Source organism: Oryctolagus cuniculus, chromosome 11 (assembly GCF_051225735.1).
Source record: "Oryctolagus cuniculus isolate XC-2025 breed Fujian yellow rabbit chromosome 11, ASM5122573v1, whole genome shotgun sequence".
In the NCBI taxonomy this organism is placed as follows: domain Eukaryota; kingdom Metazoa; phylum Chordata; class Mammalia; order Lagomorpha; family Leporidae; genus Oryctolagus; species Oryctolagus cuniculus.
This window is the reverse complement of record NC_142877.1, coordinates 56,038,082-56,054,644: the sequence shown is the minus strand read 5'-3', so window position 1 is coordinate 56,054,644 and position 16,563 is coordinate 56,038,082. Positions and strand designations below refer to the sequence as shown.

The following is a 16,563-nucleotide window of genomic DNA, read 5'->3' as shown; positions in this document are numbered from 1 at the left end:
CGGGACGTGGGCATCTTCAGCCACGTCTTAACCGTCAAGCTGAACCCCTGCCCTGTGTAATTTCTCTTTTATGTCACACTGTCATTAGGAAGTTGTCCCAGGCCTGTGAGTGCACGCTCCAGTTCAACTGGGAGACTCTCCCATGCTTACTGTTACATTAGTCTCACACTGTGCAGGCCACAAGTCCCTCTTGTGCCCAATGACACTGCGAGGCAGCTAATCTGTTTATCATCTACTTCCGGTTCATTATGTCAATCAGTGCCTATCAGTCCTGACATTACTGCCACCTTGAGCTGGAAACTCTTTGCTGTAGGGGGCTATTCTATTCATTACAGGTTTTTTTTTTCAAAAGTTCTTTTTTAAAAAAATGATCTATTTATTTTTATTTGAAAGTCAGAGTTACACAGAGGGAGGAGAGACAGAGAGAAAGATCTTCCATCTGTTGGTTCATTCCCTACTTGGTCGCAACGGCCAGAGCTACACCGATCCGATCCGAAGCCAGGAACCATGAGCTTCCCCCGGGTCTCCCACGCAGGTGCAGGGGCCCAAGGACTTGGGCCATCTTCTACTGCTTTCCCAGGCCACAGCAGAGAGCTGGACCAGAAGTGGATCAGCTGGGACTTGAACCGGTGCCCATATGGGATGCCGGTGCCTCAGGCCAGGGTGTTAACCTGCTGTGCCAGTGCCGGCCCCCATTACAGGATTAACATCTGGATCCTTCTATCTTTTACACGTCAGTACCACCCTCTTCCAGCTGACAACGTGAAAAACTTTCTACCCCTATCACAAGTTGTGTGAGGCAAAACTGGCTGTAGAACTGCTTCTGTAGATTCAAGAAGAGCCGTACTGTCTGCTAACATGTTCTGGAAGGGGTGGCACTGCAGCACAGCACCATATGCCAGGCCTGTGATGCTGGCACCCTATACCAGAGTGTGAGAGTCGCAGCTGTTCTGCTTCTGATCCAGTTCCCTGCTCATGCACCTGGGAAAGCAGTACGGGACGGCCCAAGTATTGGAGCCCTGCTCCCCCTGTGGGAGACCCGGATGGAGTTCCTTGCTCCTGGCTTTGATCTGGCCAGCTGCAGCTGTTGCACCATTTGGGGAGTGAACCAGCAGATGGAAGATTACCCCCCACCACTCTGCTTTTCAAATAAACCAATCTTTAAATAAAAATTTCCAGGGAAGGACACCCCCACCTCGTTATTCCAGGACTATTTATTCCCAAAGAAGAAATTTCTGTTTCCTTACCTTTATCCTGTGCTTGGTCAGCAACATCCACTCGAATTCTCCTGTTACCTAAAGACTGAGAGCACAGGACCATATTAACCAACCTTTTGCCCTAGTATGCACAAATCCCATGAATGACCTTGAACATCTGGGCATAGCAGAAGCACTAGGGAAGGAAGGTAAGGAAGAACACTGTAATCTAGCTAACGTTCCAACTTGTCAGCTAAAGAATTTTTTTTTTTTTTTTTTTTTTAATAGGCAGAGGGGACAGTGAGAGAGAGAGACAGAGAGAAAGGTCTTCCTTTGCCGTTGGTTCACCCTCCAATGGCTGCCGCGGCTGGCGCGCTGCAGCCGGCGCACCGTGCTGATCCGATGGCAGGAGCCAGGAGCCAGGTGCTTTTCCTGGTCTCCCATGGGGTGCAGGGCCCAAGGACTTGGGCCATCCTCCACTGCACTCCCTGGCCACAGCAGAGAGCTGGCCTGGAAGAGGGGCAACCGGGACAGAATCCAGCGCCCCGACCGGGACTAGAACCCGGTGTGCCGGCACCGCTAGGCGGAGGATTAGCCTAGTGAGCCGCGGTGCCGGCCTAGCTAAAGAATTCTTAATAAAGGCTTGAAAATGGACATAATCCCTCAGGATGAACAAACTTAAGTTGTCCTTAAATGGACAGCAGGTCAATTACCTTACTCATTGTTTTGGTCAAGTGTAATAAATTAACAGCAACCCCCAGACAATCAGCTGTTTGGTGCTATAGCAATCGTTTACAGAGCCCTTAAACTTCTGCATCAGCAAAGTTGCATGAAGCATGCTCTCAGTCTGTAACCTCAGGTTTCTTCACTCGATATAACCTCTGGATAAATCAGTTGCTCCAGGGACACACCGATTTCCATTTCCCCACAGCATTATTGACCTACTGCAAACCCCGGTAAGTCTGCTGGTGATTCTCCTCACTTCACAATACATCCTATAGCTGAAGAACACCCCAAAGTCTAATCAGTCCGTTAACCCAGCAAACACCACGCAACAGCTGCGAGGTATTCCTTTATCATCCAGACTATGTTAACTTATTATCTTAGTGTCTGCACCAGCTACGCGTGATTCAGGGAGACAAAACTTCAGAAACCGCACTGTCAATCTCCTCTAAGCCACGCCCAGGACCACAACAGTAAATGAGCCTCAATGGAGAAATGTTTCCAAACCCTCATAAATTATCAAAGGGCACCATCACAACACCTCCCCGAAAATGAGGTGATACTCTTTAATATCAGATGATTTTTAAAAAGGAGCCGTAAAGCCCAGGCAAAGCTGGAGTGAACGGACGTGACTGTACTTAAACCTGGTGTGTGGTGGGTTTCTTCCAGTGTTCCAGCTAAGCACCTCCCTGCGTTACTGGAGCCTAGTGAACTTGCTGGAGTTGAGTGACTTGCTACATGTAGAGTGTTACTGATACTGTTAAATGACACAGGCTTTTCTCTGTGGATATTATGGAATCTCTGGAATAGCTACTGAGTCAAGGTGGATGATCAGCGTACTCCCACCCGTAGTCTGTTTACCTCTTCATTGAGACTCAGGGCACTGAGCAGGGAATCCAGGTCTTCAAACTCAGCATAACCAAAACCTTTCAGCCTCTCTGGATTGCTGGGTTCACGTGGTAAACGCACGGCACTAATCTGGAGGAGTGAAGAAATCAACAAGTTTCCCCATGTTTTCATCATTCCTTTTAAAAAACCACCTAAGCCATCACTGTCTGAGTTTCTCTGCAGAACACAAGGCCGGAGGTGTCCAGGAGGACCTCCAGCTCAGACCGAGACTTCACTATACACCTGACACACCCTCTGCACCTTCAACCAGGAGAATTTAACCTTTCAAAAAAGGCCAATGTGAACTCAGTGCATTCCTCGTGTTACTGACTTGGCTTCATTCTACAGTACATTTCTGACTTTTCATTTCCCAATGAAGAGCAGCTGCCAAGTCCAGTTAGTCACTACTCTTCATGTCTAGTTGGCTGCCTCAAAGTCCTACACTTACATTTAATCCCCTAAAGAATTCCTTAATGGAGTCTTCTGTTACATCATAGGGCAGGTTCCCTAGAAAAGCAGTGTAGGGTGGCGATTTGGGAAGACGGCTCCGGTCGATATTGGGTTCCCGAGCAGCCCGTGGAGCAGTGGGAAGGATGGAACGGTCAATTGGGGGCGCCCTGTAGACGTCGTCATCGTTGCTGTGCCAAGTGGTGGAAACTAGAAGAGCAGACACAAGTTAGAGGAAGCCTCCCTTAGTATCACCAGAGTAAGAGGGCCCCTCAAACACCCTACCTCGGGACAGACACCCCATGTGGGAGGTTCAGTAGTAAGGGTGGCTTTACAAAGAGAAAATGCTTCTGAGATGTTACAACTGGAATAGCAACAAAAGAAGAGTACTCAGTATCGTCTGCCTGCATGTCAAGGTCTGTAACAGCCTGACCTTTAACAAGATCCTGACACAGGTTCACTCCTCAAGCAGCAAGGAAACAGTGGCTAGTTAGGAACAGTCACCCCGAGCAGGCACTTCATACAATACGCCCCATCTCATCTTTTTAACAATGCTGTGAGGTTGTTCCCCACGCTGCAGAGCAGCGGAGCCATGATTCAAACCTGGGCCCCTCTTACTACGAATGCATCCGATCAGCAGGGACAGCTCTCACCGTCCTGCTGGCTAGGCTGCAGTGTCTTCTTCATGGTTTATCTTCCTCTTTAAAACAAATCTTTCCCTACACTTATGGAAAATTTGACCTTCATGAAATTTCCCGTTTTCCTTATTAAGAGGTAACAAAAGTGTTCTTCCAGTCTGCAATGTTTCTTTTTTTGGGGGTGGGTGACTGGATCTATGTTATACCTGCTAATTAAAACAGCTCTGTCTGTCCCTGGTTGCTCCCCGAATGTAGAGCTTGTCCAATGACACTCCAGTGACGATTCTGCATTTCCCCACCGTCACCATCATTCCCATTCCTTTCCCTCAGGCCTTCTGCATTGGCCCAGGGATACCCAGACGCCATACTAGTAGCTTCTAGGGCTATCCCTCGGCTGAGCACAGTTTATAAATGGCACTGCAGTCACTTATGTGGAATTTAGAAAGATAATCTAGTCTTTACTTTTCTAGGGCAGTAAATGAGGCCTAGCAGGGTAGGATGCTGAGAGAAGCCTGTTAGTGCACAAGCCAGGAACAGCACGGAGCTCTCCTGAATGGCTACCTCGGCCTCTCACACAGAAGACTGCATGAGAGACGTCTGATCCCAGGTTTTATAAAACCAGTAAGTTCCTTTCAAATCAGAACCAGTACGTTGTCTAGAAGGTAATGGAAATTCAAGTTCGATGACAAACAGAAGGAAAATTACCATCTCCTTCCAGGTCGTCCGTTTCATCAGCCCAGCTGACTGGCTTGGGGACGTAGGTGCTTCCTCCACCAGTGCCCCCATCCTCAGCCAGAAAGTCCGTCAGGGAGATAGTCTTCCCCTTCTTATTCTTCTTTTTTGCTGTGTTAAAAAGGCAAGAGAAAAGATTATTCATCACTACTCAGGTAGCACAACAGAACAGTACGAAATACACCGATTTGTTCGCATTTACGTATTTGAGACAGAGCTCCTCTCTACTGGTTTGCCCCTCAAATGCCTGCAACTGCCGAGGTCTGGCTGCGGCCGAAGCCGGGGGCTGGGACTCGCTGCAGGCCTCCCACACGGGAAACAGGAACCCAGCTCAGCCAGCCACTCGAGCCGTCACTGCTGCCTCCCAGGGCCTGCAGTGGCAGGAAGCTGGAGTCAGACTGGTGTCTAATGCAGCATCCTGACCACCAGGCCAAAGGCTGGCGAAGGACTGGATTATGGCAGTTACATGAAGGAACACCTCACAGATATAAATAAGCAGAAAGCACTACGTGACGGCACAGAAGAATTCACCAGCAAACATTCAGAAATCGCAGGACACATGTGTGTAACCACGTGAATGTGTGGAGAAAGGACTAGAAAGATGTTCAACAGTCGTAATGGAGTACAACCGGGGTGGAGCAACCTTCTCCCTTCCGCTATATCTACTATTAATTAATTACTGGAGGTTCTTAATTTCAGAACGGGTCACTAAAATCTAGAAAAGACAAAACTTCTTACCCCATATAAGAGATTATATATGGCACATCTAAGAACTGTGTGACACTTGCAAAATAATCAGTTACAATAAAAACTGTTAACCACTAATTTACAGGAAAAAAACTAAGTCTTTCTCAGAAGAGAGGTTAAAGATCACGACTCCAAAGTTACAGTGAGATCAGATGGCAGAGCTGGTACTGAAACACAGAATTTTTATCCCAAGCCCAGAGCTCCTCCTGTCCCATCGCAGGGAGCCTGGCTTCACGGCCACGCCACAATCCTGGACTTGGCTATTTGGAAGGCACTTGAGTGACACTCACATATCCTAGACCTCTGTGCATTTTAGGAAAAGAATCACCCCCTTTCCCTACCTTAACGGTGCACGTGCAGATCACGACTTCTGAGAGAGCAGCAGCCAGGTAGTTCAGAAAAGGAAAAGGGAGCTACATGGTGTTCCAGAACCGGCCTGACAGCAACCACTACATGACCAAGGCAAAGTAAACAGCCTTGCTGTAACAGGATCAGCTGTGCGGAGTTTATAACGAATTCCTTCTCCACATTCTAATTCTCACCTCCTTTTTAATACATTAATCTGGCTGCAAAAGTACATATAATCACCAATCACATCTAAACTGTTCTACAGATGTCAAAGAGAGCACTTACAGGTCCCGCAGTACAGATGCTGTAGCTTGTATGCGTAGACGAGCAAATCTGGACATGAGGTAAAATATTCAACAGCACATAAGCTTATTTTAGTCTTTTTCATATATTTTAATTCAAAACAGTATCTGGGATTATCATGATGTTAGCTAGAGAGCCTTACCCCCATAGGGCTTAATCCATCATTAGTCAATATCCAAGTATTAACCTACCTTGCTACAGGGAGAACAAAATGGACTTCATGGCCAGGACAAACAGGGAGGTCAAGTTCAACGCAAGAACAATAAGAACGAGTAAAAGGCACCTCTTCCTCCCTTGTTCTATCAACATACACCAACCCAAACAGCAGATCTGGAAGGAACCTAGCCTTTGGTCTCTTTTGGATTAATTCAACTTTGTATATCAAAGTTTCTTAACTCTCAACCCCTTGACTCTTAAGACGCCTCATTTAGTGTCATTTCAAATTTATAAATTCACTTTAATGTTTAATCTCTTGATTGTTATTTAATGTTTTTAAATGTTATTTCAAATTTATAAATACACTAAACAGCATGCCGAAAAAAGAAATGTTAATTTTGTAGTATAATTAAAAAAAAAATTTGTCTCAAAGGCAGTTACAGAGAGGGGAGAGAGACAGAGGATAAAGGGTCTCCCATCTGCTGGTTCACTCTTCCCAATCGGACACCAAGGACCAGGCTGAAGCCAGGAGCCAGACGCCTCTTCCAGGTCTCCTATGTGGCTGCAGGAGCCAAGCACTTGAACAAGTGTCCATCCGTCCATATGGGATTTCTGTTGGTGCAGCAGTGGGGGTGGGGACGTGGGGGCATGTGGCATCTTAATAAGATCGCATTTATTTATTTTTAAAGGCATAGTTGCAGGAGAGAGAGGGAGAAAAGAGCGAGAAATCAAGAGATCGTCCACCTGCTGGTTCACTCCCCAAATGGCTGGAAGAAGAGCCAGGACAGGGCCAGGCCGAAGTCAGGAGCCAGGAGCTGCTTCTGGGTCTCCCACATGGGTGCAGGAGCCCAAGCACTTGGGCCATCTTCTGCTGTTTTCCCAGGTGCATTAACAGGGATCTGGATCGGTAGTGGAGCAGCTGGGACTTGAACTGGCACCGACATGGGATGCTAGCACTGCAGGCGGCGGCTTTACCCGCTGTGCCACAGCACTGACCCTGGTATCTTTCCTCTCCTGATTGTCACCACCCCCACACCCTCCCCAAGCTTCCTGGGTGAGAAATCAATGCTAGATGCGGCCTTCAATCTAACAGCAGCACCGAAGAAGTTGCAATGTGACCAACAGCTTTAGAGGAATTAGGAAGCAGATTATCAGTAGATCTGAAGGGTCAGGGTTTCCGCACTGCATCTTATTCTATTAGCCGAGAAACGATGTTGTCTCAATGTTCAGAACTGCAGTCAGCACGGTGGCATAGCGGTAAGCCACTGTTTGCAATGCTGGCATCCCATATGGATGCCAGTTCGGGACTCAGCTGCTCCATTTCTAATCCAGCTCCTTGCTAATGCATCATTTGGGGACTGAACCAGGGGATGGAAGCTCTCCCTCTAGCTCTGCCTTTAAAAAAAAAATTCAGCATTTGCACAGCTTTTCTCTGGCACAGCTCAATGTTCCAGTGTATCACTCCTTTGCCACAATGATCGAACTGGTCCAATTTCTATATTTCCTTTACCTTACATGAGCTGTTAAATGTTAACAAAGCAAGCACCTCAAAACCAAAATGTGTTGTCATTATTTAAGGCCAAACCCACTGCAAATTCTTTATATACCCATGTGGGTTAAATAAAAGATCTTAGAGAGGGATTTGTTATAAAGGATACAAAAAGGAACACAACCAATCGCCGAATTCTCAAGTCAGGGTTTCTGACATCTGCGAACATTTCAGGCTGGATGACTTTCATTATAGGGGTGTCCTGTGCTCTGTGGGACATCTGGCAGTGTATATGCCCTCTACTTGTTAGGCAGTAGAACCCCTCCTTTCCCCACTGCATCCAGATAGCCAGAAAAGGCGTGTACACATTGCTAATTGGGGGTGGAGGTCTATAAAATTGCCCCTTGGTTGAAAACCCCTGTTTTAAGTGATGTTTTCACTTCAATAAACAGGACAAACGCAGAGGAAATGCTACCCCTACAGTACACTAGCAGAAAACTAGCTACAGTAAACTGAGTGTTTAGACTGCCAGGCTATAACATGCATATAGCTTCCTCAGGGCTGGCACTGTGGTCTCCAGGGTAACTACTTTTTTTATGGGAGCTGGTTCATGTCCTGGCTGCTACTCTCCCCATCCAGCTCCCTGCTAATAGCCTGGCAAGAGCAGCGGAGGATGGCCCAAGTGCTTGGACCCCAGCAGCCTCGTGGGAGACCTGGATGGAGCTCCTGGTTTGAGTATGGCCCAGTCCTGGCTGAGTCACTGGAGTGAACCAGTGGATGGATGAGCTCTTGCTGTCACTCTGCCTTTGAAAACAATGCTTCCACTTACTTTTCTCTTCAGAATGTTTCCCTTGCTACCAGTCCATTGCACTGGTAATGAAAGCACCAAACCAGTCACTGGGAATGATAAGAATCTGCAGGCTGACTGCTAGGTCTTTATTTCCAGAGAAAGGGTATCTTTAAGTACCAAAGCAACAAAACTTAACTTTGTTGCAAAATGCAGTCCCCCCTCTGCAACTGGTCAGTAAGTATCTCTCACTAAAAGCGGAAAGCCTGCAGCTCTTAACATGAACATGAACCTTTGTCAAAAATTAAGTTCCTGAATTTTAGGTCTTGCCAGCCCAATTTCCATTTGTCTCATGAGGTTGTTAACTCCTCTGAATATTTTAGTAACTAAGCAAGCGAAGAGTCACAAACACTTGAACAAGAATGTCCGGAGCAGTGTGATTTGTACCAGCCAAAAGGGAAATAATTCAAATGCCCCTCCAGGCCATGATGAATGGGTAATACAGAATGTAATGTATCCACTCAACGGAATATTACTTGACAATAAAAAATAAATGAGGGCTGATACATCTTACAACATGGATGTACCTTGAAGACATGCAAAAATGGAATTAATAGAACCCTCCTTCTCTGTGCCCAATTATTTCAACACATTTAGGATAATACCACAACACCTTTCCCCACTCTCCAGGGATACACAGTTTGATATTTACACACTACTACAAAATAAGTGCCCAATGCACATTCTGCTCACCTGCAAAATACTTGGAGCCTCAAAGAGAGGAGTTATAAACACATAACTAACTGCACTTTGGGAGTTTCCTTCCAGTAGGACTGCAGTAAAATCTATCACAAATCTAAGATGATTTTAGTGTGCGACCTCTTAAATGTACACACACATCCCTCATCGCTTTCTGTCCGTCATGCAAACAGTGAATTCTAGGCTACTCCTAGGTTAATGTAATGGAAAGCAGGAGGGGCAGGCATTTGGCCCATGTGCCTCTTTGGACTCCCATGTCCTACAGCTGAGCCCCAGCTTTGCTTTCCAACCCCGCTTCCAGCCACCACACCTCCCTGGAGGCAGCGCGGGATGAAGGGCTCAAGCAGCTGGCTCGCTGCCACCCATGTAGGAGACCCAGACTGAGTTCTCGCTCCTGGCCATGGTGGGGCACTTGGGCCATCTTCCATGGCATTCCCAGGTGCATTAGCAGGGAGCTGGATGAGAAATAGAGCAGCCGGGCACCTGTTTGTGTCTTCTTTCAAATAAACAAGCAAGTGAAAGGAAGGCAAATAAGTAAACAAGCTTGCAATTCCAGCCAGGATAACACAGGCCAAAGGGCAGTTCCTCTCTATAATCTAGTCACACCTGAGGAACAAATTAAAAAGAAAGTTATGGAAGACGTACGTGCTGAAAAGCCACAAAATTAATTCAAGTTCTCAAGAACTTTTTGATACACCACCTCATACACACACACACCTACTCACTGTGACACTACTCTGGATTTGAATTTTCAAGAGTTTAGTCTCAGCCCTCTGAATCTGAGCATCCCTACTCTCAGAAAGACAAACAGATGGCGGAGGACAGGATTGGAAGATGGGTTAATTTGCAAAGAATGAATAATGGCAATTCATGAGAGCCAGCACTGCACTCCATGAAGGAAACAGGATGCCAGAGATGGCATTTCCCAATATTCTGAAGATGGAAGGCCTGGGCACAGGCTTGCACGCCTATTTCCAGTTGTAAGACATCTTAAATATTAACCTGTATCAGACACTCCGGTTCCCTACGGGTAAAGGAAGAGCAGACAAACGGCACTTACAGAGGAAGAGACCGGAGGAGCTACTGGGCTCTAAGTCTAATTAAACAGTCACAGGAAAGTGAGCGCTTCGGGTCTCTAACGAGTATTCCTTTAAAGAGGACAACCACAGAATGAAGTGCTCAGGTTCACCGTGTCAAGTTTCCTAGGAATTCAAACTATCTTCACTCAGCAGTCCCCTTAGGCCGGGGCCCGGCACTGCTGCAAAGGACCTGATGGCCCTCAACAGGAGAGGCCCCCAGAGCCGGGCCAAGAACTCGCAGGGAAGGGCAAGGTCCATTTTCAACAACTGGGACATCAACCACTCAAGTCAACACGCTGTGAAAAGGCTCAAGGGGAAAGGAACCTGATGAATCCCTGACCCCGCAGGGTGGCAAATCTACTCCCAAGAGCACCCTACACAGCCACGTGGACGCGGCGCTGACGTTCCCCGCGAGCCTCGGGACCACACCTGGGCTCTCAGGTCGGCAGAGAAGACTCAGGAGTCTCCCAAGATCTTGACCTTGCCCTGCTATCTGCCAACACTGTGACCTTGAACACGTTCCTCAGCTGGGACACACTGCCGTCTCTCCGCATAACCTTACAGAGGATCAAATACGAACGTGGGTCATCTGTGGCGCACCACACCAAGGACAGGTGTTCCTTTCAAAGGCACGACTCAATCCCCTCCACATTTTCCAAAGAACCACAACCCTCAGCTCTCTGGTAGTAACAGAGCCGAACTGCTGGGCGAGAACCAGTGTCCAGGGGGGCAGCAGGCCAACTGTTTTTTTGCAGAATGCCGGGTTACGCCAAGGGGAAGAAACTACACCCCCAAAACAAAAATGAAGGCTCCACAATGTTAGGAAGCCCAGGGCTGCTTTTCTGAATCCCTTGGAAATCCACGCAGACTTGCATGGCCGTTAAGTCTAGACATACACCGACTGCAGCCATTAGCAAGCGTTACTTCTAGTAACACTTTCTAGGAGTTGTGCAGCTACCCTTCAAACAAACAAAAAACCAGGGCTAAACCCTAGCATTGGAGCTACGGAATGGAAGACCCGATTTCCCTGACATACAGCCCGTGAGGGCGTAAATTAACACAAGGCTGGAGGAAAAGCTACGTGCCCGTCCCGGCTTCCTCTCCTCGAACACGTGGGCGCACCACACGGCACTCCCCACCCCCAACCAACCCTAGCAGCTCCAACCGCCAATCCCGACACATGGACCCCTCGCAGGGGGCACAAAGGGGCCGTGGCCGCCCTCGAAAAGGATTCGAGCGTGCAAGTGGAAGCACTTCCCAGGAGCGCCAACACAGCCGCATCCAGGCTCCCCATCTGGGCTGCAGCGCGTGCTCTCCGGGCGCGCCGTCGCCCCTACCGCGCACGCGCGCCGGCGCCAGCCCCCGCCCCTCCGCCGACTCGCGCCGGGGTTCTAACTGCCCCCCCACGCCCCTGCCCCCACTCCCGTCCGCAACGGCCTCGTGCCCGTCGGAGATCTGGTCCGGCGTGCACCCGTCCGCGCGCCAACCGCCTCCACGCGAGCACGGTGCTCCTCGTCCATAGAAAGGCCTCGCGCCTCCCGCGGGCCTCTCTGCGCCGCCTCTTCACTCCAATTCAAGCCAGGGTCCACCATGACTGCCCACTCCAACCTCGCGCAAACAGGGTGAGAAGGGTGGGGGGGGGAGGGGACGGTGTCCTTCCCCTCCCCCCCCGACATCCCGAGGCCATAATCTAACGTGGCTACGCCGCCAGCCTGCCGCAGACCCCAGATCCGAAGGGGACGGGTGCCGCCCGCTCCCCGACATCACGGAATCAGTGGATCAGGCTCGGGGGGTGGTTCCGGAGCCCGGTCCTTAGCCGCGCTCGGCCGCTCACTCACCTGAGGCCGCCATGTTGGGAGAGGGAGAGAGAACGCAAAGGACCCGGATGAGGCAATCACGTGATTAGAGCGGGCGCGTCGGGCTAGGAGACGCGAAACTGGAGGGGGGGGCGGGGAGGTGAGGACGGAGGCAGGAGGCGGGGCGGCGCTGCTGTAGGTTCGTAAAGCAGCGCGAGGAGGTGGCGCGCCGTCCGACGGGAAGACCTGCGCGACATGTGGCCAAAGGGGTGGGGCCTGGGTTGTCGCGAAATCCTCCACGCTTTACGTAGGGCTACGTGCGCTCGCGGGGCAGGCTCGGAGCCCGGGGCGGGGTCTCGCGAGGCGCCGACTTCCGGCCTGCGCGGAAGGCGGGCGTTCGGGGCGGGGCTTCCGGGTGCCGCCCGTTCCGGCCGGAATCGTGGCGCGCTGGAACGCGGAATGGGTGTGCCGGGATGTGTTTTCTGGGAGGGAAGGTTCTGAGTATCTTTAAAAACAAAACAACAACAACAACAAAACTCTTTTTGTAAAGGCAAAGCCAACCGGACGTCCCTTGTGCGGATGATTTTAATTTAGGCTTGTTCGGAAGCTATAAGCAGGCGACAAGCAATTGTCTCCACCTAATCCTCCGATTTAGTGGCTGGGTTCAGACTCAGGCCGTTGAGCTTTCGCAGCCGTGCGAAATCTAAGTGATGCTCCGTTTTATCACGTACTGGAATTTCATCCCGTAAAAGGTTGCTTTGGGCACCAACCGTGAGCCCAGGCTGTGCACACTGGAAACCATGCGCACTCTGCAGGCAATTAAAATAGCTGACGCAAGAAGAGGTGGTCTGGTGCTATTCGGATTGCGCGGGGCAGGCGGGCTGGATTTTGTAAATGACAAGCAGCCCGCTCGGCGGAGACAGAGGAAAGCCGGCGGGGTCCAGGGCTCCAGCGCAGGGCACGTCTTGTGCAGGTGGAGCGATTTACAGACAGGCAGCTGGAGTGTGATAGGGGAGGCGGGGAGTGAAGTTTGGGATGGGGTTTGGGGGCGGGGGGCTTTGTGAACCGGGTTGGGTTGGGCTGGGAAAGCGTGGGCGATTTTCAGCAGGGCGAAAGGATCTTGGTGTAAGTGCTGGTTATATGAGCCTATAGCAGGTATCTGTGCTCTGAGTCAGACTCACACAGCTGTGAATTACCCGGCTGCGGTCATGGATGAGAAAGGCCAGTTGGAAGGTGAGGGCTGCTGCGGCCGCACGCCTTTGCATGGGCTCCAGGCACTCTTAGAAAGAGAACTCCCCAAGTGTTTGCCATAAATAGGGTTGACCTGGATAGCAAAGCCCCGGGTGCAGCTGGTTTGGAGAGGGTGTGTGGGCTCTGTCTTGGCCCCGCTGACGTTTGAGGTGTCTCCACCGTGCTCACGATCACCTGGAGTGTTTGTTAAACGTCGGATTCCGGTTCAGAAGGGCTGGGGGCGGGGGGGGGGGGGGAGGCTCGAGGTTCTGTGTAGCAATTTGGCTCAGTGATGTGGCGTGAAAGCCGAGAATTTTCATGAAGACTGTTGAATTCAAAATTAAGTTGGCCGGTGGAGGCAACAGATTTCGGAAATTTCAGAGAAAAGCCAAATAAAATAAGGATGTATGGGATTGGGAGAGACTTAAAGGTGCAGAGCACCAAAAATGTCCCCTGCTGTGCCAAACACTGGACAAACTAGCTAGTTCCCATAGAGGCCCTGCGAGGTTGGATTCACTAATCTCCTTTTTACATAATGGCCTTGCAACTCAGAAACAGCTGGTACCTGACCCAAGGGCACACAGCCAGCAGGGGCAGTGGCCAAGCCGCAGGTACCGAGCGTCTGTCAGTGAGGTCTGTGGATCAGGTCCACGTTCAATCCAGTTTCCAAGGGGCTTCTTGAAAATAGAACTCCTGGGGCCCGGCGCTGTGGTGTACCCAGTAAAGCCACCGCCTGCAGTGCCGGCATCCCATATGCGCCGGTTCTAGTCCCCACTGCTCCACTTCTGATCCAGCTCTCTGCTATGACCTGGGAAAGCAGTGGAGGATGGCCGAAGTCCTTGGGCACCTGCCCAGAAGCAGCTCCTGGCTTCGGATCAGCTCAGCTGTGGCCAATTGGGGAGTGAACCAGCCGATGGAAGACTTCTCTTTGTCTCTGCCTCTCTTCTCTGTTTAACTCTGAGCTTTAAATAAATCTTAAAAAAAAAAAAGAACTATTTTCCACCTCTCTCTCTCCTTCTCTCTGTCTGTAACTTTACCTCTCAAGTAGATAAAATCCTAAAACAAAACAAAACAAAACTGGGGCCGGCACTGTGGCATAGTTGGCTAAGCCTCTGCCTGCAGGGCAGGCATCCCATTTGGGCACTGGTTTGAGTCCGGCTGCTCTTCTTCCAATCCAGCTCTCTGCTATGCCTGGGAAAGCAGCAGATAGATAGCTCAAGTCCTTGGGCCTCTGCACCCACGTGGGAGATCCAGATGGAATTCCAGGCTCCTGGCTTCAGCCTGGTGCAACCCCAACATTGCGGCCATTTAGGGGAGTGAACCAGTGGGTGGAAGATTTCTGTCTCTGTCACTGTGTCTTTCAAATAAATATTTTAAAAAAAGTAGCACATACGTACAGTGGAATATTATCCAGCCTTAAAAAAGGAGATGCTGCCATTTGAGACAGCACAGGTGCAGGTGGAGGACACGGCACCAGATGTGGAAAGACATTTAACTGCAGGATCTCACTTACAACTGGAATCTTCACGTTGAACTCAGAGTAGAAGTGTGGTTGCCAGGGCCTGGAATGTGGGGGGAATAGGAAAGACGCTGGTGGAAGGGCACAGCTTTGAGCTCTGGCCTGGTCCCTGCAGCCCTGCAGTTACTAACGCTGTGTTGGGGGTGGGCGTTTAGAAGAGTGGTTAGGATGTTGGTTAAGACACCTGCGACCCATGTCAGTAGCTGGCTGCAGCCCTGATCCCAGCTTCCTGCCGGTGCACATCCTGGGAGGCAGTGGGAGTGGCTGCAGTGTTGGGGCCCTGCCACCCACGTGGGAGACCTGGATTGAGTTTCTTGCTCCCAGTTTTGGCTCAGCTCAACCCTGGTCATTGTGGGCGTTTGGGGAGTGAACCAACAGATGGGAGCTCTGTCCCTGTTCATCTCTCCCCCTCCCAAAAATACATAAATAAGCAGCAATTTTTAAAGATTTATTTGAAAGAGTTCCAGAGAGAGGTAGAGACAGAGAGAGAGGTCTTCCATGCGCTGATTCACTCCCCAGATGGCCTCAGTGGCCAGGCCGAGCTGATCCGAAGTCAGGAGACAGGAGCTTCTTCCAGGTCTCCCATGTGGGTGCAGGGGCCCAAACACTTGGGCCACCTGCTGCTGCTTTCCCAGGCCACAGCAGAGCTGGATCGGAAGTGGAGCAGCCGGGACTCGAACCGGCGCCCATATGGGATGATGGAAGCACTTCAAGTCAGGGCTTTAACCCGCTGTGCCACAGCACGGGCCCCATAAATAACAATTTAAAAAACCATGTTGTAAACTTGAGAGTACTAAGAGAGTAGATCTTAAGTATCCTCACTACATAGGTATAAACACACATGTGGTAATTATGTCGCTAATGGACATATTAGCTTGATTGTGGTCTTAATTTTATAATGTATAAATATATTATCAAAGCATCTGATGACATACTATAAATATATACAATTGTTAATTATATCTCAAAAAGTTGGAAGAACAAAACAAACCACTGGTGGCTTCTTTCTTTTTTTTTTTATGAACCTCTTTTTTTTTTTTTTTTTTTTTTTTTTTACAGGCAGAGTGGACAGTTAGAGAGACAGAGAGAAAGGTCTTCCTTTTGCCATTGGTTCACCCTCCAATGGCCGCCGCAGCCAGCGCGCTGTGGCCGGCGCACCGCACTGATCTGAAGGCTGGAGCCAGGTGCTTCTCCTGGTCTCCCATGGGGTGCAGGGCCCAAGCACTTGGGCCATCCTCCACTGCACTCCCTGGCCACAGCAGAGAGCTGGCCTGGAAGAGGGGCAACTGGGACTAGAACCCGGTGTGCCGGCGCTGCAAGGCAGAGGATTAGCCTAGTGAGCCGCGGTGCCGGCCAGCTTCTTTCATAATAAGACACAAAAGATTCCCTTCTTTGTTGTATTTGCAGCCAAGAGATGTTTGGAAACTAAGTTAAAGCAGACGCCAGGGGTGCTTGGCAGTGGTTGAAATGCCAGGAGTACCTGGGTTTGAGCCCTGGCTCTGCTCTTGATTCTAGCTTCCTGCTAATGCTCACCCTTGGGAGGCAGAGGATGATGGCCCCAGTGGTTGGGGCCCTGCCACCCAGGGACAACCTGATTTGAGTTGCTGGCTGCAGAGGGTTTGGAGAATAAACCTGTGGATGCCAGCTTTTTGTCTGTCCTTGTCTACTTCTTAAAAAGTTTGTTTTTTTTTTTTTAAAGATTTATTTATGTATTTGAAAGGGAGAG

At 49.9% G+C, this 16,563-nt stretch overlaps 1 protein-coding gene across 6 annotated transcripts in view; it reads right to left on the bottom strand.

Moving 5' to 3' along the window:
• The window catches only part of EIF4B (eukaryotic translation initiation factor 4B), a 28,056-nt gene extending 15,584 nt beyond the window's left edge, over nt 1–12,472 (bottom strand). For 4 of the 6 annotated variants that reach the window (XM_089308406.1, XM_008256499.5, XM_089308407.1 and 1 more), the window contains exons 1-5: nt 12,131–12,472; nt 4,598–4,735; nt 3,256–3,464; nt 2,781–2,897; nt 1,248–1,302 (exon numbers count right to left, since the gene is read on the bottom strand). In XM_089308406.1, the coding sequence (XP_089164532.1) occupies nt 1,248–1,302; nt 2,781–2,897; nt 3,256–3,464; nt 4,598–4,735; nt 12,131–12,143 (532 nt within the window). In that variant the 5' untranslated portion in view covers nt 12,144–12,472. Of the gene's footprint in view, nt 1–1,247; nt 1,303–2,780; nt 2,898–3,255; nt 3,465–4,597; nt 4,736–6,004; nt 6,159–12,130 lie in introns of those variants that run through there. The other 2 variants (XR_016216756.1, XM_089308408.1) reach the window with 2 other exon arrangements.
• Nucleotides 12,473–16,563: the final 4,091 nt, after the last annotated feature.